The sequence below is a fragment of the Mustela nivalis genome (genome assembly GCF_964662115.1).
Source record: "Mustela nivalis genome assembly, chromosome: 11".
NCBI lineage: Eukaryota > Metazoa > Chordata > Mammalia > Carnivora > Mustelidae > Mustela > Mustela nivalis.
In genome coordinates, this window is record NC_139030.1 from 44,539,308 (window position 1) to 44,564,841 (window position 25,534).

Here is a 25,534-nt window from a genome sequence, read left to right on the forward strand (position 1 = left end):
TTGCATCGCCCTTACCAGCCGCTGCCCGCCCGCCCACCTCGGTGTGGCTGTCGTTGTCCTTCCCAACTAGTTGCCAATAAAGTTGTTACAAAGTGACCTTGAGCGTCTTCCCTACGGCCCCTTTTCCCCGCCTTCTCCATCCGGGTGCCGCCGCGCAAATAAGAGGCGGAACGCGCCTGCGCGCCCAGCGCCACTCCTTCGACCTCTGCCGCCGTCGTTGCCGCCGCCACCTCCCGGGAAGGTAAGCGGACGGCGCGAGAGCCGGGCCTGGCCGGGGAGGAGCGGCGTCCCGCCAGGACCCATTCATTCTTCTGGCGCCTAGTTGGACGAGGGCCCAGGCCGACGGCGTGCACGGGAGCCCGAGGGACCTGGGTGGGAGGGATAGGCCCGGGAGGGCACTTGACCTTAAGCCTCTTTACCTCCGCAGAAGGGAAGCGGGAGAGGAGCCCACGTCGGCCGTCATCCAGGTCTTCCAGCCGCGCCGCCCCGAAGAGTGTAAGATGTTCACCTGCGCCAAGCTCGCCTGCACCCCTGCTCTGGTGCGTAGCCCAGGCTAGGCCGGGACGCTGAGGGCGGACCTCTGGGCCTGGAGTGTCCACGTTGTTGAATGGGGCACCTCTGGGCGGGGCACACCAACCTGTGGGGACCGCTCATCCCCCACCCTCTGTGTCCTCTTCTCCCATTTCTACTAATCCTGGGGCACCTCACTCGGCCCCTCCTGTCCACGAGTGCCGTGGAGAGCAGCCGAGGCCTAGTTGTCAGGCCCCACTCGCTGTAGGTCAAACCCTCCTTGCTGCTAGTGCCGGAGCGGCCCCCTTCCCCACCTCCGCGCGTGCTGTGGGGTTGGGGTCGGCGCGAAGGTTGGGGTGCTCTTAAGGATGTGGGGGGCCTCTGAGGCCTAGTTCGCCGCCGCAGCGTTCTCCCGTGCCTATCTGTAGGTCAAACTCGCTGCTGCAAAAGGAGGGACTTTGCCTCACCCTGTGTGGGCAGAGGAAGGTGGTGGAGTCGTGGAAAGTCTTTCATCCAGCCTCTGGCTGTTATTTCCATAACCATTTCGGAAGCTTTAGGTGAAGTCAGGATGTGGGGGATTTGTCTTAAAGAATCAGGTCTTGGTTCTGAAGGGTTTTTCTATGACCTTAGTGTAGTGGACACTCCAAGGGCAGAGACGCTGGACTGCAATATGTCCGTAGGGTCGAATATTTCACCGGTTATCCTGACACTGATACAGAATTGTTTAAACTGCTGTTTTTATTTTATAATTAATGGACATACAGGAATATTTTAGAAGTTGTGGGCCTCATATTTAACTTATGGGCTAATTTAAATGACAAGCGTTATATAGTAACCCTTCATTAACTTGTTGGTACACTTCAACTTAGCAAAGAATGTGGGATGTTTATTGCTGTTTTTTTTTTTTAATATTTTATTTATTTTACAAGTAGGCAGAGAGAGAAGGAAGCAGGCTACCTGCTGAGCAGAGAGCCCGATGTGGGACTCGATCCCAGGACCCTGAGATCATGACCTGAGCTGAAGGCAGAGGCTTTAACCCACTGAGCCACCCAGGCGCCCTGGTTTTTTTTTTTTTTTTTTTTTTAAATCTAAATCATGGCACTACAGTAATTGAAATTTTAAAAACAAGTGCTTTGGGCGCCTGGGTGGCTCAGTGGTTAAGCCGCTGCCTTCGGCTCAGGTCATGATCTCAGGGTCCTGGGATCGAGTCCCGCATAGGGCTCTCTGCTCAGCAGGGAGCCTGCTTCCTCCTCTCTCTCTCTGCCTGCCTCTCTGCCTACTTGTGATTTCTCTCTGTCAAATAAATAAATAAAATCTTTAAAAAAAAAAAGTGCTTTTTTTTCAAGCATATAGAAGTTTTATTCAGATTATTACAAATAGATTATGTAGCACACTTCATACTTCAGTTAGCAACTTTAAAATAAAATTCCTTCATGGATTAAAAATAACCAAACAACAAGATAAGAGACAACACAGAACAGTCATATGCTTTCTGATAAATTTTTGTGATGGCTTTTTTAAAACTTAAGGTACAAGAAGGGTCATTGAAGTCTTAACCTACTCTTAATATTTGGAATTTTTTTTCCTTAATAGATCCGAGCTGGATCCAGAGTTGCATACAGACCAATTTCTGCATCAGTGTTATCTCGACCAGAGGCTAGGACTGGAGAGGTAATAGCAGTAATAATAGAAATTAAGTAACCCCACCAAGTAAGTCTTATGGTTTTAATTAAAGGGGGGTTAAAAAAACCTCATTAGCGAATGGTTTGAGGGCAGTCTTTTTCCACCCTTGTATCCAAAAAATAGTGCTGAGGATAAGCCAATGAAAGAAACTTGGCTGAGTTGGCTAAGAAATAAATAGTATGTAAGTGTGTGCCTTGAGTTACCTGTATTTAAGATTATACTAGCCAGTTACTGAAAAGCCTACCCTATTAAAAAGCATATTCAAGTATACTGTTATCCCTATTCCACAACATTGGAATTACTCTAAGCTCTTGATTTTCCACTGTGCCACACACAATCTCCCATTCAAAAAATCACGAAGAAGTAGTTATCATTTGACAGTGTAGTAATGAAAATAGCTAACTGTGATTACTGATTTAACGCTTGCTTTTTATTTCCTTTTCTTTAGGGCTCTACGGTATTTAATGGAGCCCCTAATGGTGTGTCTCAACTAATCCAGAGGGAGTTTCAGACCAGTGCAATAAGCAGAGACATTGATACTGCTGCCAAATTTATTGGTGCAGGTGCTGCAACAGTGGGAGTGGCTGGTTCTGGTGCTGGTATTGGAACAGTCTTTGGCAGCCTTATCATTGGTTATGCCAGGTAATTTCTATCACCAAATGAGCTACTTTAAGAGCATGCTTTACATAGTTGGAAACTTAGAAAAATAGTGAAATAGTAATAGGTACTTTGTATTAAGTGCCAACTCTGTTTTTGCCTTATATTTTGAGGGCTTTGCATGCATGATCTTACTTAACCCTCATAGTACTGCTTGGAGATACTCCAGCTTACTTACGAAGGATGAGTATTGCAGAAATACACTGATTGCCCAAGTAGCTAATGTCAGAAATAAATTTTCATTCTGACTTCAGAGTCTGCACTCTTATTGTTAAGCTATATTGGAACTACAGTTAATAGCACAGTCTCTTTTATATAATAAAAGTATCAATTTCCATTTTATTTAAGATCTTGTTTCTAAACTATCAGATCTTAAGACATATAGAATATACTTTCATGGGAATAGCAAGTATGTCTGAACCCCTCAAAATGGATGAAGACAAACCATTTATAGTAACATAGAGATCACTTCCTTCTTTTTCTGTAAATGATTGGGATTGAGAAGAAAGAATATTGAACAAAGGCAGGGGCAAAAGAGATCTAGGGAAATACTTTTCTAGGACTTGCCAGTTTGATTCTTTGAGTTTACCAGACATACTGGAATTCAGAAAATATTTCAAAGTAACAATTATATGTGTTTTGTCTCTTTTAGAAACCCTTCGCTGAAGCAGCAGCTGTTCTCATATGCTATCCTGGGATTTGCCTTGTCTGAAGCTATGGGTCTCTTTTGTTTGATGGTTGCTTTCTTGATTTTGTTTGCCATGTAACAGAAATTACTGCTTGAAATGTTGGCATTCATATTAATTACGGATATAATTCTGTGTATCTTACTGTGACTCCGAAAACTGTAGTACTGGTGTCATGGAAATGTACATTATTTCCAAGGTCATTTCATTAAAGATGAAAACTTTAGTTTTTGCCGTGATTTGTACTGAACCTAAATTTCAATAATCACAAAGAAGAATATGCATTCAAGTAGATGCTATGCAAGTCAGGGGAAACTAAGCAGTTGCACCTTGATGAAAACGAGTCAATTTTATGAGAATTCTTTTATATGGTATTCTGCACATTGTAATTTGTAGGGCTTTCAGTTACTTGTATAAAGGAGAAATATGTGAGTGTTTTCAGCTTCTATGAGATACAATTAATTAAGCTAAGGTAGTAACAGGAATTACAATGCCTGGGAGCAGAATTACCTTCCAAGACTAACTTGGCTGGTCTTACACAGCTGGATCTAAAAATCAATCATGTTGGCTTTTTAGGAATTGAAGCCTTGTTAGACTAGGGTTGGGGGTGGTTTTTGCTTTAAGTAAGTCTCATGTTAAGCAAATAAGTGTCCATAACAAAGTAGAATTTCTAAGAAGAAAATCTCATTAGGAGCTGGTTTCTTGCTTCAATGAGACTCTCTCTAGGAACCAAGTATCAAGTGGAAAAATTTTAAAGGTGGGGCACTTGGGTGGCTCAGTTGGTTGAGTGTCTGCATTCTGCTCAGGTTATGATCCCAGAGACCTGGGATTGAACTCTGTATTGGGCTTCCCACTCACCTGAGAGCCTGCTTCTCCCTCTCTCTCTGCCATTCCCCTCCTTTATGCTCTATGGCTCTCTGTCAAAATAAATAAAAATACTTTCAAAAAATTTAAAAAGGTAATGAAAACCAAATATCAAAAAGTAAGCTTAATTGGCTTTTTTTTTTTTTTTAAAGATTTTATTTGTGGGGCGCCTGAGTGGCTCAGTGGGTTAAGCCGCTGCCTTCGGCTCAGGTCATGATATCAGGGTCCTGGGATCGAGTCCCGCATCAGGCTCTCTGCTCAGCAGGGAGCCTGCTTCCCTCTCTCTCTCTCTCTGCCTGCCTCTCCATCTACTTGTGATTTCTCTCTGTCAAATAATAAATAAAATCTTTAAAAAAAAAAAAAAGATTTTATTTGTTTGACAGCACAAGTAAGCAGAGTGGTAGGCAGAGGGAGAGCAAGAAGTAGGCTCTGCTGAGCAGGGACCCCGATGCGGGGCTTGATCCCAGGACTTTGGAATCAAGGAAGGTCTGAATCTGGAATCTGGATCCCATGCCACTTAATGATTATCTGATTTGGGGAATTAACCCATCTTAAGCCTATTTTTCTGTCCATCTTTTCTTCCCAATTATGCAGGGTCATCATGAGGACTAAATTACTAAAGCACATAAAATTCCCAGGAAAGGAAGTGGCACTTGTGTGATGCACATACCCTGTCCTTCCCCAACTGTTTCCCAAGATCCAAACATCAAAGCCTATGGATGTAAATTTTACATCTAACATACTTATGTAGTGTTAGACTGCTGTTGAACCAACTAGCATCCCAAGATACTAGTGATGAGCAATGCTTTGGCAATTTTTGGCTTTAACAGTATAGCCAATTCAGGGGTCCCTGGGTGGCTCAATTGGTTAAGCAGCTGGGTCTTTAGGCTAGGACATTCAAAAACAACTGTATATACAGGGAAAATCAGAAAGTAACCACTCATGCCCAAGAAAACGCACAGGCTTAGAAAAAAACAGACAAAACATTGTTTACACATCAAGCTAATCCTTGGCACAGAGACCGTATACAACAATCAAAAGTAATACTAATAAAATAGCAACAATAAATCCTAGGGAAGGAGAATAATCTGATTGCCAGAGATACCACATTATTCAGATGTCCAGTTTGCAACAACAAGAACAAAAAAAGGTATTCAAAAAACAGGAAAGTATGGCCCATTCAAAGGGAAAAAAAAAAAATCTTGGAGCAAAAGACCCGATGGCAGATCTAGACAAAGACTAAACCATATTAAAGATGATCAAAGAACTAAGGAGGTGGAGAAAGTTTAAAAAATGATGTATGCATGAACTTATTCCAAAATTACTACCAAGCTGCAGTAATCAAAACAGTGTTAATGGTATAAAGACAGAATAGACTAATGGAATAGAAAGCCCAGAAATCCTTGCATTTATAGTCCAATAATTTTTGACAGGAGTGTCAAGACCATCCAATGGGGTAATGATAGCCATTTCAACAAATGGTGCCTGGAAAACTGGATAGTCACATGCAAAAGAATGAAGTTGGAACCTTACCTAACAACATAGACAGAAATTAACTCAAAGTAGATCAAAGACTTAAACATAAGACCAAAAATTACAAAGGTCTTAGAAGAAAACTGCAAAAACTTCAGGACACCAGGTTTGGCAATGATTTCTCAGATAAGACACCAAAGATACAGGCAACAAAAGAAAAAAATTAGATAAACTGAGTATCATGAAAGTTTAAACATTTTGTGCAATAAAAGACATGCTCGGGACGCCTGGGTGGCTCAGGGGGTTAAAGCCTCTGCCTTCAGCTCGGGTCATGATCCCGGGGTCCTGGGATCGAGCCCCGCATCGGGCTCTCTGCTCAGCGGGGAGACTGCTTCCTCCTCTCTCTCTCTCTCTGCCTGCCTCTCTGCCTACTTGTGATCTCTCTCTCTGTGAAATAAATAAAATCTTTAAAAAAAAAAAAAAAAGACATGCTCAAAAAGACAAGACACAAAATGGGAGAAAATATTTGCAAATCCTCTATCAGATAAGGGATTAATATCCACAATATGGAGAGATGTCCTAAAATTCAACAGCAAAAACACAACACATTTAAAAATGGTCAAAGGACTTAATAGACGGGCACCTGGGTGGCTCAGTGGGTTAAGCCTCACGGCTCAGGTCATCTCAGGGTCCTGGGATCGAGCCCCACGTCAGACTCCGCTCAGCGGGGAGCCTGCTTCCCTTCCTCTCTCTCTGCCTGCCTCTCTGCCCACGTGTGATCTCTGTCTGTCAAATAAATAAATAAAAATCTTATTTAAAAAAAAAAGGACTTAATAGACCTTTCTCTGAAGGTACTCAAATGGCTGACTGAGATGAAAAGATGCTCACCATTACTAATCATTAGGGAAATGCAAATCAAAGCTAAAATGAGATACCACCACTTCACACCATGGTATGACAACTATAAAAACAACAAAACAAAAATGTTGGCAAGGATATGGGGGAATTGGAACACTTCTGCGCTGCTGGTAGGAATGTAAAATGGTATAGCCACTATGGAAAATAGAATAGTGGTTCCTCAAAAAGTTAAAAATAGAAGTGCCATATGATCCAACAATTTTACTTATGGGTGTATTCCCCCAAAGAACTGAAAGCAAGGTTTTGAAGAAATACTTGCATTATTCACTATTATAACTAAACTCTGGAAGCAACTTAAGTGTCCATCGATGGATAAATGGTATAAGCAAAATGTGGTATATACATGCAATGGAATGTTGTTTAGCCTTAAAAAGGAAAGAAGTTCTGATAGATGCTACAATTGGATGAACCCTGAGGACATTAATGCTAAGTGAAACAAACCTGTCACGAAAAGACAAACTGCTGTTTAATTCACTTAGGTAGTTAGAGTAATCAAAATCATAGAGTCAAAAAAGAATTGTTATTGCTAGGGGCTGGGGTGGGAACAATGCAGGCGTCTAGTTTAACAGGCATGGAGTTTCAGTTTTACAAAATAGACATGGATGGTAATGATGGTTGCAAAACATTATGAATACATTAAGTTTTTATTTTTAAGTAATCTCTATACCCAACGTGAAGCTCAAACTCACAACACTGTGATCAAGGTTTGCATGCTCTTCCAACTGAGCCAACCAGGCACTCCTCATTATAGATGTATTTAATATCACTGAAATATATACTTAAAATGCTTAAGATGGTAGATGTTGTTATGTGTATTTTATGAAAATAGAACAATCAAGGGCCCAGGGAGCACAGTATGGTTCAGATCCATTTCAGTAAGAGCCAGTAAATAGACGAGAACTGTAAAGAACTTGAGAGTTCAAGCTCTAAGAGGTAAGGTACTTCCAAGGAATGATAAAAATTTGCTGAGCAGCTGAAGTTAGGTAGAAATGAATGTTACTAAAGTTAAGTTTAAAGAAGGATTATAGATAAATGGGAAATATCCTTTGAGAACCAAAAAATAAATACTCATTATTTGATGATAATTTTAGCCAAGTGGTTTGGTTTGGGTGTTAAGTTGTTTGAAAGGAGAAAACATCAGGACTATCCTCTGCAAAGCCTTCTAAGTACATGATTTCTTTACCTGAAGTTATGAGTTGTTGAAGTCTCTACATGCTAAGCATATACTAATTTGGTAATTTCACAGTATTACTCTATTGAAAATATTATGGACTTTAGATCTAAATACATAGTCCATCAATTACTTGCCAAATTCTTTACATTATTAGGACCAAAAAAATTCTTTTTCAGATCTAATACTATCATCCTCTGCCTCAACAAACATGGCAGTTGGACTTTGTCTCTGCCAAAAACATTATGCCTTGCTTTGATGTACAGATAGTTAATAAGTAGTAGTCAAAACTTATGATAGTATAGGATTTGTAAGTGGTATCACAATTTTTATAGATTTTTTTTCTTTTTTTTAAAGATTTTATTTATCTATTTGACAGAGAGAAATCACAAGTAGATGGAGAGGCAGGCAGAGAGAGAGAGAGAGGGAAGCAGGCTCCCCGCTGAGCAGAGAGCCCGATGCGGGACTCGATCCCAGGACCCTGAGATCATGACCTGAGCCGAAGGCAGCGGCTTAACCCACTGAGCCACCCAGGCGCCCCTTTTATAAATCTTTTGAAGGTGGGTAGCATGAGTTTATATATACTCTGCTTTTCCCTCCACCCACCCAAATCCTACCCTCTTCTACTACACAAGCTCACCTGTGCATTCTTTCTGGTGATGTGTATATTAAAATATACTACAGCATTGCTACTCAAAGTGAGGTCCAGGGATCAGCAGTGTTGGCATCACTCCGGACCTTCTCAGAGATAGAGGTTCTAGAGCTTCACACCACACCTTCTGAATCAGAATCTGAATCTTAACAAGAATTCCAAGTGATTTGTATACACATTAAGCTTTCAGAACACTGTACTAGAATACAACAATTCTCCACATGCCTTGACTAGACTCCTTATCTTTCAAAAAGCTATCAACTCATTAATTGGGCAGGTTTTCCCCCCCCCTTTTGGAATGTACTGCTAATCCAGTGATTCTCAAAGTGTGGTCTGAAAATTCTGAGGGCCCTTAGAAACTTTCAGGGGGTTCACAAGTTCTTCCTTTTTCCACTGACATAGCCATGTGAGGCTAGATTGTCGTCAGAACTTCAACCAAAACAATATGATGCAGCAGATCGAATACGGAGATAGAAAAATGCAGCTACTATTAAGTGTGATGTAGTTATTTACAAAAGTGAATACAATGCCTTTCTATTTTTGTGTTGGAATATATAGTTATTTTTTAAAATGTTATTTATGTTAACATGTTGTTATGGAGTGCGGGTTCCCAAAATCAAAAATTAGAACCACTGGTATAATCTGTCAGTGAGAGATTAGGCTCCAGTATGACATTTCACTTACAGCTTTATAGAAACAGTTTTGTAAATTGAGGGTAACCTTCTATCTCTAGGTCACATCTTTTTAGCTATCTGTTTATAATCTCTAAAAATTGGCCCACATTCCTTGTTAGAATCTGCGTTTCCTTCTCCTGAATGATGCAAGTAATCTATCTCCTATTAGATGTTTAGTAACTTAGAGTTTCTTTTCCAAGGGAGCTTAAATATTGAAGAGAAGAATGACTTAAGATCAATGGAGACTCATAAATCCAAGGGCTTTTGATTGTTCTACCTATTAGCATGACTATCATCCTACAACTGATCTTGGCAGAGACTCCTAGGAGGACCCATGGTTGCTGGCAGTGGCTATTTTTCAACAAAAAGCATTTAGTTAGCATTTCCCAGCCATAGAGATTCAGGATCTGCTCATCTTACAGGAGAGTCCCAGGGTTTGCTTTCTCAAATGGTTATATAGTTCGGTTGAGTCTCTCAAATGCTGGACAGCTTGGTATTATTCCTGGGGGAATAATCTATCTAATTCTATCTAAAGCACAGCTCAAAATATTTATCTACCTCTCTAGAGATATTTAAAACATCTTTAGCTCTCAAGACCCCTAAAATTGTAGCAAGGGAGTAAGCTTAGAATACTGTGTGTTATCACATTCCCACTTTTTCTCCACAGTACTTACTACTGTTTAAAATATATTGTTTATAAATGTGTTGTGACTCACCTCCTCTCCCATGAAAGTCTCCTTAAGGGATTGTGTCTTTTTGATAGTTGTAGCTGCAGGGCCAGGAACAGTGCCTGGCATGTTCATATCAAATACTGATACTCTATTAATAGTAAACTATAGAAACAGAGTATTAGGTTGACATTTAACCCAAGAGGCTATCTCCAAGGTGAGAATGTAACTGGAAAGAGCAAGGTATTATTCTGTGGCCTGGGAAGGTCCATATGACCAGGACTTTCTTGGTTTCTGGCTTAAGGAATTCATAGCTTTGCTATTACGTGGGCCTCAGGTTGACAGTTATGGGGAGTCATAAAGGGTAAACACTGGAATGCCAGACAAAATTCTTTACCCTAGAAGTGGTTCTATCTACCTGCATTGGTAACTTAATAGTGTGTGGAAAGCTAAGAGTAATGATGATAAGCCCTCTTTTAAGCGAGTGGGATGAGAAAGTGGAAGGAGGAGGCACTGATACAAAAGATGGAAAGAAAGTAGAGTCTTAAATTCCATTCTTTATTTGGACTGGTCTCACTGAGGCTGGCATAAACTAAAGTATGATTTGAAGATAAATGCAGCCCTCTAATTTTCCCCCCACAATGCCACACACAATTAATTACAGACTCTTTTGAGACCCAAAGACTGGTGGTGGAAAGTGGACAAGGACCCTCCTTGTACTTGAAATGTTCTGAATGAAAATTCCCATAGCGAGAGACAGATTTTAGAAGGTTAACTATAACGTAGGCCATTTCAGGGATGTTCAAGAAAACCCTGGCTTGCCAGAGGGAAAGAAAAAAGATCTGCCATGAGGTAGAAGCTACAAAAAAATCAACTAAAATGTCTGGGGTCATGCTGTCCTCATCTCATCATTCTGCACTGGGCTGCATCTTTAGGACACCTGTGAAAATGCAGAGGCTTTCTGTGAGTCCAAGGCAGACATAAAGGATATCCTGGATATCCTGTGTTTTGTTTAGCTACAAACAGAAACTTACAAATTAAATCTTCCTTTTCACTCTAATTGTCATATATACATATCTGTGTATTTATATTTTAGTATATTTAAATACTACATACTTGAGCAGGGTTTTAGTTGAATTCTTAAGAACCATAGCAGATTAATGGATTAACAACCACATAATAACTCTTTTGAACAAGGTAGAAATACCACGCTCTGTGGCATTTGGAAGTCTTCAAGAGCAATTAGAGGCCTCCATTGCTTCTTGCAGTATGTAATAATGGGCATTTCTGTGATAGAAATAGTTTTCTTCAAATAGCCTCTTGTATCTAAGGGATACCAATTTTATTCAGAAGTCATGCCGGGTTCTTAGAGGAGGTTCACCAGACCTCACTAATTTTCTTAGGAGTAAGTGGGAGTAGATGAATGTTTGGGGTGATAAGATAGGCAAAAAGGGGGTCCAGAACAAATTTCCTGCATTTGCAAAAGAGAAGACTATAGAGACTTTTAGAGCTGTTAGGGATATTGAGGCGTGACAAAGAGAAAAAAATTGAAGAGCAAAGTGTTTTAAGAAGATATGGATACTGAGGCAAGTTCATGAGATCAGAACTGAAAATAATTAACTGCATTCATTTGTCTAAGCTGAATGTTTTCTCCATCCGTAGAAAAGTTACAGTAAAGGAACTGTTGTGGAATTACAAATATATAAAGTAACACTTTCTAACTACTAGGTTGCCAACATGGTATGGAACAAATTTGCATCCTTTCCACCTGTTTTTCCTCTGTGATCTCCTTTATTTTTTCTTATTTTAAGTTTACTTTTTAAAAAAGAAAAGTAGTTAAAACTGCAATCTCACAACAGAGTACTATTTATATTACTATAATTCTTCTCTCTTCTATGCGGACTCTTGAAAGAATTTCCTTAAAATAACATGTTACTCTAGTGTGTTATGTAGATATTTAACTACTTGACAAAAGACTAGAGAAGTAGGTTGAGGAGAAATTTAAAACCAAACCTACTGCCAATTGAAGATGAATCAAGGGCACCTGGGTGGCTCAGTGGGTTAAGCCGCTGCCTTCGGCTCAGGTCATGATCTCAGGGTCCTGGGATTGAGTCCCGCATCGGGCTCTCTGCTCAGCAGGGAGCCTGCTTCCTCCTCTCTTTCTGCGTGCCTCTCTGCCTACTTGTGATCTCTCTCTGTCAAGTAAATAAATAAAATCTTTAAAAAAAAAGAAAATGAATCAAAACTGGAGAAAAGAATTTCTAATTTTTTATATAAGTGAGTGGAAAATAATTGCTTCGAGCAAAATCTAATTGATGCAAATTTCTTTTGCAATGCCATAACATTTATAGTTCTTTTTCTCACATTAGACATTTTGAAAGTTGGAGAGATTCTTTAGTGAATACATACTTGTCCTAAAAACTTGTGATTGTCAGTTGCACATCTTGTCCATCATCCTATTCAGTATCAATAATCTGAGCTGCTGAGGTTTAACTGATAATTAGTGCTACATGACACAAACACTGCTACAATGTCACTGATAATAGATAGGGATAGAACTTTCATTTTAACTTGAGAAGTAAACAATGTTAATATTCTGGTTTCTTTCTGGTCTCTTGAATAATGAAATTAGTTTTAAAAGTGTGAGTTGGCTCACATATATGTACACAGGCCATAAACCTGCTAAAAGGTTCAGTGCCATCAGAATTTCACTTTTATGCCAGATACCATTATTGAACTGCACATTTATTAATTTTCAAATACAACACCCCACAGTCTTCCAATAATTTCAGTTTCACTTTGATTTGGATGTTTGAGAGTGCATTTTATATTAATACACAAACTTTATTCACAATTTATAGTTACATAATAGGTGAAAAAAACAATGCATGTAAATAACTGGCTTTAAAAAAAAAAGTTAAATTTTTGCAGGAGCCCCTGATCATGCTTTTCATTGTGCATATTTACTGAACAATCAATATCCCCCACACTTAACACTGAAATACTGAAGTTATACAGAGAATCATAGGGCAACTTTAAAAAGAAGTATTTTTCAGGGCACCTGGGTGGCTCAGTGGGTTAAGCCTCTGCCTTTGGCTCAGGTCATGATCTCAGGGTCCTGGGCTCGAGTCTTTCTGCTTGGCGGGGAGCCTGCTTCCTCTTCTCTCTCTCTCTCTCTGCCTGCCTCTCTGCCTACTTATGATCTCTGTCAAATAAATAAATAAAATCTTTTAAAAATAAGTAAAAAATATTTTCAGCACTATTCTTCTGTGTTTTCAGGAGTATATCTGTGTCTATTGCAGAAGAGTATATATGGTCTCTCTTGTCCCTCGTGTTAATCAAATAGTCTTCCTCCTTCCTTCTATCCTTTTTTAAACAACTACTTTCAAAGCTTGACAGACATTTGTCATTTTAGCAATCTAGTGAGCAGTAGAGTAGTAGTATGGGAAGAGAGCCATCTCTATTCCATATTCTAATTTGGTGTCCTTTGGTCCTTTGTAAATGTTAATAAGGAGTTGCTGATACTTTAAAAGTTTGAAATTGTCTCTATTAAAGTTAATATATTTAAAATCTGTAACTACTAAGTAAAAGAAAATTGATAAAATAGAAAACACCTTATTATGGAAGATTTTCTTTTATAAACAACTCGCACTGTTTTAACTTACGGTTACATAGTGGAGGGCACTGCATTTCTTTCGGTAAGTTACTTAGAACATAATTATATGCTAATATCCTACACTGTACAAGGCGTTCAGGAGACGAAAGAAGCAGTTTCAGTTATAGCTTAGTTAAATTCGAACGAATGTCATCCAAACGAAAGGCTTTTCCTTTTCCTTTCAAAGTTGACTATTCTTGCTTTCCTGCTTTAAGCGCGTAGAGGCCTTGTGGGTACTTTGCTGCAAATTCCACCTCTTCCAAACCTCAGCTTAACGAAAACCCCCGATCTCAGGGTTCAGAGTACCAGTAAAGTGGGTTTAGGCGCGCGTTCTCTTTCCTACCCTGGTCCAGGAAGTGACAGCAACAAGGTCGGAAGACTCATTGCGCTCCTCCTCCCGCTACTCGCAAGCTTTTCCAGAGTTCACTTTACTTAACACCGCGTCAAACGCTTCCCGCAACCCCAACATCCACCTGTTACAGCGTCCCGCACCCCCGCCAGTCTCCAGGCCCTGCCAATCACAGGCTTCCGCAGGGGTTAAGGCGACGCCTCTCTCCTGGCTCTGCGGTCCCGCCCCCTTCCAGAACTATTTCCCGCCCTCCGGGCCCTTTGTCCAATCGTCAGCTACTTAGTGTTCTTTGGTTCCCGCCCCCTCCTTCCCCGCCCTTCTGAAGTACCGCCCCCTCCCCGTTAAGGCTGACGGAATCACCTGACCCGGAGGAGCTCGGTCGGAAAGAAGGCAAGAAGGGGCGTGTGTGTGGAGGGGAGGGGCGCGAGAAGAAAGGGGGGATGCCGGGAGTGGGGCGGGGAGAAGGGGGTGGGGGGGTTGTCAGTCCGATCTCGCGAGAGAGGACGGAAGCCTGTGGGAGCCCGTGGCCTTTAAAGTGCGGTTCAGCCCTTTCCTCCCGGGGTAGTTTGTAAACACGACTGAGCTCGGGCTTCCTTGGCGACCGAGAGAAGCGTGAACTAGTGTCCTGGAAAGGTGAGTAGTGTTGGGGAGGAAGCCGTAGGACTGGAGACTGTAGGGATATAGAGAAAGAAGGCACTAACATGGCGACGTCGCTCACCGTAGTCCCCACCCCCAGCTTCCCATCACCTCGGGCGCTCCTGCCTCAGTGCCTAGCCCTCGGGGCGACTGAGGCTGTACTGCCACCTCAGCGGCTCGCGCGGCGTCGGCTTCGGGAGCCCGACGGGCCGGGCGGGACCGTTAGGTAACTGGCATTCGTTGTTCCGGCCCCTCCCCGATCGCGCGCTTTCCTAACGAAGAGGAAAAAGGAATAACGGCTCCTCTTAGACCCCTCCCCCCGATTTATCTTCCCCTTCTCTGGTTAGTTCAGAGGTCTCTGGGCCCCACCTCGGATCCGGGAAGGGCGCTGGGAGACCCCCTTCAGTCCTTGGATTAGCAGGAAGAGGGCCGGCTCTGGTCTCCCCACCCAAGACTCAGTGGTTGGGGACTGTATAGGTGATGGTGGACGGGAGGAGGATCGGGAGGCGCAGCAGAAAATAGGGTCAGGGTCTCTGCCTGTGATGGAACATGATGGAACAAATGGTGTGGAGAACCTGTGAGCTGAAAGTCTTGGCCTTTTCTGTCCTTTCTGCCCCCTCACACTCCCGCCACCCCCCACTTTTTTCCCGGTGGGGCGGGGCTGAGGTGTGGGTGCAGATTGATTCTGGTATTTTCCCCCATTTTTTTTTTTTTAACCTCCCTGAATGGACTGCAGAGCGTCTGTAGGGAAATAACCTATGCTTTTTATTGATGCCCTGGGGACTAGGGCCGAGAGATAGTGTGTATGTGTGTGTTGTGTGTATTTTCTGTGTTAGCTCGCAGGAAGAGGGAGAAGGCGGAGGAGCTGGGGACTATTTTTGTGTCCTTAGGTAGTGTAAAATTGCCTTTGCTCAATGGGGAGTTTAAAACTGGTTGAAGCCAAGAGCAAAACTCCTGTGACTATAATGGAATAAAAGGGATTACACCTCGTGGACCTTCACCTTATTGACTGATACCTATATTATATGAAAGTTATAATTTCTTAGGCATTTTAAATTATGGAGACTAACAACAATGTGCATACTTGGAAACCAAAACAAAAACTATTCCTCTGAGTGCACTTTTGGTCCTTTGTGAAGAAACCACTGCCTTACTATGTGTAATTTTTAAATAGCCATGTAACCTTGGTCTATTGTACCAAAACTATGAAGGTGATAAGCTTGTTTAAAAGCCCTGCAGAGTTAAGTGACCTGAAAGACAAATAGAGTAGCAGTTACATCTTTTAATTAAATTTGTTACACTGACTTGAGGAATCCAGTTGTCACTTTTCAGAACTGCAGGAACATCTTTATAAAGTGTGTTTTAAAAAACAGATACCCTTCTGCAGATAAAGAAGAGTTAAGGATGTTCTTGAATCTTTGGTCATCATAATTGAATAACAAAAATCCTAGTCTTTGTAATTTATAAGAATCTTAAAAATTTATGGTGGTTCGTATGCTGCTTTCCTAAAACCTGTTTTATCTTGTTTTGAGAGGATTACTGCTGTTAAATTTTTAATTATTTGAAATATATGGCAATTTAGAATATAGGTGTTTGTATTTGTTGAGAATGAGCTTTCAGGAACTCTGTGTTTAAGGTTCACATGCCTTCTGTAGATCTGATTGCATTTCCTGGAAATTTTTAAAAAATAACCTTATTTCATCTTTGGGTACTTTACCATAATCTGTTAAATATGTAATACAGAAATTCCTGTATTTACTTTACTTGGAGTATTTGTTTCATATATTTAAACTAAATTAACTGTAAATATTAAGGTTACTGTGTTAGTTCTGTAACAGATAATTTGGAGGAATGCTTTTTCTTGGTATTCAGGATTTGAAAGCTTCCGATATCATTTTTAAAGATGTATGCTATACATCAGATGTCTGCAATAACTAGCATTAAGTCTCAAGAAGTAATCTGCATTTTTCCTACCTAAATATTTGTGTTTTGAAAAAGTTGAGTTTTAGTGATTTAGATGTTCTCTGCTGGTAAATTCTTAGATCATGTTAGATCAAATGTGTAGATCGTATCAGTGTCATCTTGAGCAGATAAAAAAATCTCTTTTCAAAAGCCCATTGAATAGGGGCATCTGGGTGGCTCAGTGGGTTAAAGCTTCTGCTTTCAGCTTGGGTCATGATCCCAGGGTCCTGGGATCAAGCCCTGAATCAGGCTCTCTGCTCAGCAGGGAGCCTGCTTCCTCCTCTCTCTCTCTGCCTGCCTCTCTGCCTACTTGTGATCTCTATCTGTTAAATAAATAAATTAAATCTTAAAAAAAAAAACATTGAATAACAAGAATTGGATAGTAAACTGATCTTTATAAAAAATAAATACATTAGTACTTGCTAGACTACTCACAGTAATTAAAATGTACTATAAGAAAATAATAAATCTGCATTGTTATAGTCAGTAATTTAACTTAGTATTTCTGTGTTTATCCTTTAACTCCCATCTGTTCCTTGAGACTAAGGGTCTTACCTAAAATACTGCATGTTTTCTTAATGAAATTCTTAATGAAGAGGTATTAATGTTAGTATTCACTATTTGTGTCCAGGGAAAAACCCACAAAACATTTTACGTTTTTCCTGTTTCTTGAGCTCAAGATTAAAAGGAAAGAGTGAAATATAATTGCATAAAAATTTAAAGAAGTTTGTGGAACTCTCTGGCCAACAATAATTGGGATTATTTTACATATATTACTATAAACTTGTCATGTATTATATAATTATAGATACCTGTATATTCTATATACTATTTTCATTTAACAATCTTGAAATGTATATTCATTTACATTTTTAAGTATGTTTAAGTGATGCTTTTATTTTTTTCCCTTCTTGGCATTTTGGCAGTGGTAGTAGAGTGTTAAGAAACTTTTTTTGTAACAAGAAGGAATGTAAATAGAGTGCTTTTGGGGCAAGGCTATTCACCCATGTCTGCATTGTCTATCTTAACAAAGATAGTGATTCTCATTTTTTTTCTGTCTTAATACCCAAGGAATAGAAACACCCCCAACAGTAGTAGTAGCTTATTACTACAGAGATTCTCAACAAGATAAGTAGGGAAAACAGGGTGGGAATGATTACAATTGGCAAAAAGCCAGTTGGCAAAATACCAAGTGTATTTTGGTTCTTTGGCTAGTAGTGTATATTTTTATCTATACTACTACCTTAATTTACAAATTCCCTAAATGTTCTTTAGTTTGCTTACCTGAACCTAAACTTTTGTCATTCCAGCTTCATAGTTGTTCCAATTTTATAGCTTTGTTTTTTTCTAATTTTTGGGCAGGGGGGACTAGTGTGTTTCTTTTTATTTGAATGCTTAAAATAGTGTTACTAGAAATCATCCACAAGTTTGCCCTACTGATAAATAACTTTCTGTTATTTTTGTTGCCTTCTAATTTCTGTATATATATTATAGCTTTGACAAAATTTTATCATTAGTTAACATTATGTTTTTAGAGCTTTAGCATTTCCCCATATTGCCTAACCTTCGTGATATGTAATGGTTACATGATAGTTTACCAGTTGACCATTAAAATTTTCTCTATTTTAAATGCCCAATGGAAAAATGATTGTTTTCAGTTTCTCTTTTAGCATTGAATTGAGCATCCCTATGCGTCTTTTTACTTACTTTGAATTGTTTCTGTAGGATACTAATCTCAAGTGAAATAACTAGGTCAAAGGATATATATTTAAAAAAATTTTTTTTTTCTTAAAGATTTTATTTATTTATTTGAGACAGAACGAGGGGCTTGATCCCAGGACTCCAGGATAATGACCCTAACTGACTGAGCCGCGCAGGCGCTCCAGATCAAAGGATATAAATGTTTCTATACTGCCAGATTTTTTCCTCTCCAAAGAGTTGATAGAGCAAGTCTACACTGTCAGGAGAATCTGAGTACACCAACTTTATCATAATTTTACCAACTTCGGAATTGTGCTGATTAATAAAGTAGGATTGCATAATTAAGAATTATTAGTGGGAATGAGTTGCATTATTTAGCAGTTTTGTTTAGTAGACCATATCAGTCTCAAGTTACTTGCTTACCAGTGATCTGTGTGCTGGGACAGATAATGTATATTTTATATTTTCTTCATTTCAGTATTTCTCATATAGATTACTTGACATAATGAACTTGACAGTGTAGTAACAGTAATCCTTAAATTTGATGTAGTTTTACATGGTTTACATGTTGGGTGTTTTATGCTAGTTTACTTTGATATAAGAGCTACGTTTTAATCTATAGGTTTATGAGTTATTGAAATTCATAATGGCATTTATTTCCAAATAGGTAATCCTTGAAATAAAGAATGTGTATGTTATAGCCTGATTGAGTTGTTTCCTTAAGTGTTGTCTTCTGGTGCATAGTATGCATATAATCAATGTTTTAGGGTACTTATTAGGAGCCAGACTGTCATGGGTCTGCCACTTATTATCTGTATCATCTTAATATCTGTATCATCATCTCTGTGCTTCAATTTCTTTAATTTTAAAGGTAATACTTAATTCATAGCTTTGTTCAAAGAATTAGTGTATATATTGGGGCGCCTGGGTGGCTTAGTGGGTTAAAGCCTCTGCCTTTGGCTCAGGTCATGATTCCAGGGTCCGCATCGGGCTCTCTGCTCAGCAGGGAGCCTGCTTCCCCTTCTCTCTCTGCCTGCCTCTCTGCCTACTTGTGACCTCTATCTGTCAAATAAATAAATAAAAATCTTAAAAAAAAAAGAATTAGTGTATATAAATGCTTAAAGCAGTGTTAATGAATACTTAGTATTCAGTTAACTAATGAATACTTAGTATATGGTGTGGTAATTATTGTTAAAGTACATTGAGAAATAATAATCATCTACCAAAGCCCCACCAGGTATATGTGATGTAGCTTGAAGGTAGGACATTAATCATCTCTTTAGTAGCTTTGGCCATAAAGTTGAGTTTTCTGTAGGAACTTATATTTTGTGGTGCAACTTACTGTTAGAATTTTCATAAATGCATGTGAGAGAGTGTCTCCTATTTTTTGTTCCCTTTGTCCCCAAGTCAGACTTTTCTTATATTAAACTTATATTAAACTTCTGTAGTATAGCATGATCGTATTTTGAGATAACATTGTGACAGTATGATTTCCATAAAATCTATTTTTTATCTATTCCACTAGAAACATTTCAGTGAAACCTTTCATTCCTCCCTCTTCGTAGTGGAAGAGATGATTAAATAAAATACATTTCTAATGTTTGTTCTTTTTTTTTAATCTAAGTTTTTATTTTAATTCTAGTTAGTTAACCTAGTATTAGTTTCAGGTGCACAATATACACTATTCAGAACTTCCATCTATAACCCTGCACTCATCACTACAAGTGCATTCCTTAATCCCCATCACCTGTTTAGTCTATCCCCTCTACTCCTCGCCTGTTCTCTGGTAACTGTCATTTTTCTGTAATTAAGAGTCTGTTTCTTGGTTTGTCTCTCTCATTTTCCCCCTCTTGTTTTGTTTCTTAAATTCCACACACAGGTAAATCATATGGTATTCATCTTTCTCTGACTTCTTTCACTTAGCATAATACTCTGTAGTTCCATCCATGTCATTGCAAATGGCAGGATTTCATTGTTTTTTTTTTTTTTTTTAAAGATTTTATTTATTTATTTGTCAGAGAGAGAGAGAGCACAGGCAGAGTGGCAGGCAGAGTCAGAGGGAGAGGCAGGCTCCCTGCGGGGCAAGGAGCCCGATGTAGGACTCGATCCCAGGATGCTGGGATCATGACCTGAGCCAAGGCAGCTGCTTAACCAACTGAGCCACCCAGGCGTCCCAGGATTTCATTGTTTTTTATGGCTGAGTAATATTCCTGTGTTGTGTGTGTGTGTGTGTATCACATAATCTTTATCCATTTATTTGTCAGTGGACACTTGGGATGCTTCCGCTTTAAATAATGCCACTATAAACATAAGGATGCAGGCATCTCTTTGAATTAGTGTTCTTGTATTCTTTAGGTAAATACCCAGTAGTGCAATTGCTGGATCATAATGTAGTTCTGTTAGCTTTTTGAGGAAACTGCATACTGGTTTCCACAGTGGCTGTACCAGTTTGCATTCCCACGAGCAGTGCACAGGTGTTCTTTTTCTCCACATTCTTGTCAACACCCGTTATTTCTTGTGTTGTTGATTTTAGCCCTTCTAAAATGGGTGTGAGGTGGTACCTTGTTGTAGTTTTGATTAGCATTTGCCTAGTAAGTGATGATGAGCATCTTTTCACATGTCTGTTGGCCATCTATATGTCTTCTTCTAATGCTTTTTTTTTAATTCTTTACTGATTATTCAACTAATGTAACTGTTCTCAATCACAGTGTTGAGAGTAACTTGTGTCTTTTTATCATTTGTAAGGAAGGTTTTAATCATCGACACGATGTTAGATTGAGGGTTATTCCTTTAGTAATATCTCACTTAATTTTGATATTCTTTGAGAGGAAGAGTGAGAGACGAGTTTACTGGTGTTGAAGTAGGAATTATACATAATCTATACCCTATCTTATTTGTGCTCTCTTCATAATGAGAAATTAGTATCAATACACTTTTTTAGTATATGTGCTGCTGAAGCAAGCACTTAATATCCTCTTAATAGTAGTGATAACTAGGACTTAACTGTAATTTTTGGTGAGCTGTGAATTTCTATTTTTTTTTTACCTTTACAAAAGTTTTTAGTAAGCATACAATAATAAAGATACAAGAATATAATTATAATAAAAATAATAATAGGTAAGTACATTTTTTTTTACATATACCTTTAGAAAAATAATACTGTGGGCAGTATTTTGTATAACAGATGTGATTATCAAATCTAAAAGGATGTTAGTAAAAACTTGGATCAGCACTGTTCATATTCATAACCATTAATCTGTAAGGTCTTTTTATTTGTGTGGGGATTTTTTTAGATTATTTCCTTCTTTTAAGGTTTTATTTGTCAGAGAGAGAGGGAGCATGTGCACAAGCAGGGGGAGTGATAGGCAGAGGGAGAAGCAGGTTCACTGCTGAGCAAGGACCCTGATGCAGGACTCCATCCCAGAACCCTCCTGGGATTGTGACCTGAGCTTAATGCAGACTTAACCAACTGAGCCATTCAGGTATCCCTAGATTTATTTATTTTTAGAGAGGGAGAGAGAGTATGTTTGGTAGGGGAGGGCAGAGGGGGTGGGGAAGAGAGAATCCTCAAGCAGACCTCCCTGCTGAGCGCGGTATCCGACACAGTGCGGATCCCACTACCCATGAAATCATGACCTGAGCCGAAACCAAGAATCAGACACCTAACCAACTGAGCCACCCATGTGCCCTTGTACGTGTGTATTTCTAATGTTTTGTTGTGATTTTAGGCTATAAGACTAGAACTTGCTTACCTTATATCACCTAGGGATTAGAGGTCTGGGAATAATTAAGACTCACTTTAAAAATGAAGTTTAACTTAAAGAGTGATATTTTTATTAACGGATATTTTGATATATTGGGTTGGTCTCAATATTGACATATTTATACTTTCATGAATACAATATTGGGAAAAGTCTGAGGTGTTCCTTATGTGTGCCATCAACTTTGAGGAATTTCGTCAAAACGCTTATATACTCTTGGGAATTAGGGATATGTGTGAAGAACATCTGTCATGTCTGCTGCAAGTGGGGCAAAATTAAAAGCTGCTTTTCTCATTAAAGCTGGGCTTCTGTTTTTCACACTTCTGAGGTGTTTGATTTCCTTACATAGAACTAAATGTTATATATCAAATAACCTTATGGGATAACATCAAATTCATGGGTTAAAGACTTAAAGCCTTTTGTTCAAAAGTGAAACTAAACATGTAGTTCTCAGTTTGGGGCTTTAAAGAAGGTAGTAATTAGGATTGATTAAGCATTAGGAAAATGTACATTTAATGTCAAAGTAAAATACAGAATGTGTAATAAACTTAATAGATACCATGTAAGCATCATGCCCTATACTATGTATTTTGCATATATTATCTTTTTTTTTTTTTTTAAGATATTTATTTGACAGAGACAGACACAGTGAGAGAAGGGAACACAACAAGCAGGGGGTACCTGCTGAGCGGGTAGCCTTATGTGGGGCTCAGTCCTAGGATGCTGGGATCATGACCTGACCTGAAGGCAGACACTTAACGACTTCGCCACCCAGTTGCCCCACCCTTTATTCTTTTCGACAACACTGAAAGTGGTGTATTATTTCTTAATGTTGAGGATCATAGTGAACTCATACCATTTAAAATTTTTCTAATATAGAAAGTCAGAGTTACCTTAACCTTGAAAGGGAGTAAAGTCCTACTAGTTCATAGTTAACAGGTTTTCAAACTCTTAGATTCCAAGTTTTGTTATTATGACCATAGTGATGTTCCCAGGACCCAGGATTGCTCTAGGATCGCTTTTTGCATTTTGTGGCTCTTGACCAAGATAGAGGAAGAAAATTAAAACGCAGAGTTATGTGTGTATATAAGTTATTGCTGCCCCTGAAGCCTTGTGACACAAGCCTACCCTCCTGGGTGCCTTACTTATTAACATTTTTACTCACTCTTTTAATTTCCTCTTCCTGCATCACAAATTACCACATATTTTGCATCTTAAAACAACACAGATTTATCTCACAGTTTTTGTAGGTCAGAAGTCCAGGTGGGCTCAGCTGGGTCTTCTGCTTAGGGTCTTACAAATCCAAAATTAATTAGTTGGCTGAGCTGTATTCATGCTAGAGTGTCTGGAGGGAAAATCCACTTCCAGGTTCATTCAGATTCTTGGCTAAATGCAGACTCCTTCCTTGTGGACTGAAAACCAGAGTTGATATTTGCTCTTAGAAGCTGAAAAGCTGGGAGTCCTGGGTTGCTCAGTGGGTTAAGCATCAGTATTGGGCTCAGGTGGCTCAGGTACTGATCCCAGGCTCCTGGGACCGAGTCCCTCATCAGGCTCCCTGCTCAGTGGGGAGCCTGCTTCTCCCTCTGCCTGCTGCTCTGCCTACTGGTGCTCCCCATCTTTCTGTCAAATAAATAGAATCTTAAAAAAAAAAAAAAGCTGAAAGGCTTTCAGTCCTGTCCCCTCCAGTGATGATGGCAAGACAAGTTTTTGTGACTTATGCTACTACTAAATCTCTCAGAATTCAGACAGAAAGTTTTCTGTTCTTAAGGGCTCCTGGATTGGGCCACCTGAATAACCCAGAATAATCTTCCTGTTTTAGGAGTTGTTATCTTTTTGTGTCTTCAGAGTCCATTTTGTAATGTAATATAACTATTCATCGTTTCCTGGGATTTGGGTGTGGACTACTTTGTGGGATCATTCTACCTATTAGATTCATGTGCTCCTGAAAAGAAATTTGATAAACTTTGTGCCCTTGCACATTTCTAAGTTAAATCTTAGAAGTTTTCATCTTAGGTTTAAAAAGTTGAAAGAAAGCACAATTTCTGGCTTTTCTAGATACACTATTTTTTGTAAGTACCTAATGTCAGTAGCGATTTGAAAAAACATTTAAAAAAACAACAAAGTTTTAAGCTTTGCGCAGTGGCAGTATTGTAGCCAATGAGGTTTATCCGAGGCGCGATTATTGCTAATTAAAAAAAACAACAAAGTTTTAAAAAAGTTTTTAAAAAACACTAGAATTAATCTTTAAAAGTTGGAAATTTTCATGATTCCTCTTATTGACCATCTATTTAACTTCCACTTCTCAGCATAATTTTATTTGAATGCAGTGGATTTTAATGTTTTAAAGTATTGGTACCTTTTCATACCTCTCTGCAATAAATGTAATAAATTGAACTTAGATTTTAAGTTTATTGATTTCTTTTCATGGAGCTCTCTTGGGACAGTGATTTTTGAACAATATTTTGAGAATGGAAGAAGCAGTCATTAAATGAAAAGTTTTTATTTTCCTGTCATCATGCTAAACAATATATATGAATTCAGAACATTCCTAAACACAGGGCAAAATGCCATTCTTAAGAACAGTGCTTTAGCAGAAATATAAGACAGGCAAAGACACAAACCTGAGGTTTAATGGTGCCTGAATTAAGGTAGGCTTTAAGACACTTTTTAAATAATCCCCTGTGGGGATTTTTCTGTGGAGGTTTTACAACCTGGGGCAATGCATGGTAATGAAATTTGGTATGGATGGGAGTGGGAGTTTCTTTTGAACTGTGGAAGGATGAGGATTTAGGAAAAGTAGATTATTTTTAGGAAAGAAAACATAGGGAAATACAGATAGGAAATTTTCTTACAATTTATCCTTCTCAGGTGTCCCTTGGAATGCATTAGTGTACCTTCAGTATTACATAAACCTGTTTGAATACTACCTTGAAAAGACTATCCTCTTCCTGCATAGATCCTGTCCTCCCACAAGGCCAGAAGCCCAGAGAGTCTTCTGAGTCCATGTCAAGAGAGACTTCGTTCCTTTCTCACATGAATATCTACTTTTTGAACCTTGTTTTTTGACACAATATCTGCTTCCCAGAATATTTACCATTAGCAGTGTTTGCCTCCTTCAGCAGAGCCCATTCCCCTTAACCATAGGTTAATTATATCCAAATATAGGCATACCCGAGATATGGTGGGTTAGGTTCCAGACGACCACAGTAAAGCAAGTCAGATTTTTTGGTTTCCTAGTGCATATAAAATTTTTGTTTTCACTATGCTGTAGTCTATTAAGTGTGTGCTAGTATTATTTTTTTTAAATTTACATGGCTTAATTTAAAAATACTTTTTTGCTAAAAGAAAAGCCAACGATCATCTGAGCTTTCAGCCAGTTGTAATCTTTTAGCTGGTGTAGGGTTTTGCCTACGGTGGCTGTTCACTGATGAGGGGTGGTGGTTGCTGAAGGTGGGGTGGCTATGGCCATTTCTTTTTTTTTTTTTTTTTTTTAAGGTTTTATTTATTTATTTGA

At 39.1% G+C, this 25,534-nt stretch overlaps 2 protein-coding genes and 1 long non-coding RNA gene across 8 annotated transcripts in view; 2 read left to right on the forward strand and 1 right to left on the reverse strand.

Annotated features, from left to right (window-relative positions):
* Window positions 1–103: 103 nt before the first annotated feature.
* Window positions 104–3,762, forward strand: ATP5MC3 (ATP synthase membrane subunit c locus 3). The gene is made up of 5 exons (XM_082689565.1): window positions 104–241; window positions 428–539; window positions 2,104–2,181; window positions 2,642–2,835; window positions 3,503–3,762. The coding sequence occupies exons 2-5, from the start codon at window positions 501–503 to the stop codon at window positions 3,615–3,617; spliced, it is 426 nt and encodes a 141-aa protein (XP_082545691.1). The 5' UTR covers window positions 104–241; window positions 428–500; the 3' UTR covers window positions 3,618–3,762.
* On the reverse strand, window positions 3,501–14,180 carry LOC309843798. Its single transcript, XR_014300342.1, has 3 exons — window positions 13,955–14,180; window positions 8,603–8,741; window positions 3,501–4,453 (listed from the first exon to the last, which is right to left on the reverse strand). It is a non-coding gene; the product is annotated as an uncharacterized lncRNA (long non-coding RNA).
* Window positions 14,181–14,410: 230 nt separating this feature from the next.
* ATF2 (activating transcription factor 2) overlaps window positions 14,411–25,534 on the forward strand; it is an 84,930-nt gene continuing 73,806 nt past the window's right edge. For 3 of the 6 annotated variants that reach the window (XM_082689533.1, XM_082689531.1, XM_082689535.1), the window contains exon 1: window positions 14,417–14,593. The gene's annotated coding sequence lies outside the window, so the exon portion shown is untranslated. Of the gene's footprint in view, window positions 14,594–25,534 lie in introns of all 6 variants that reach the window. The other 3 variants (XM_082689530.1, XM_082689532.1, XM_082689534.1) reach the window with 3 other exon arrangements.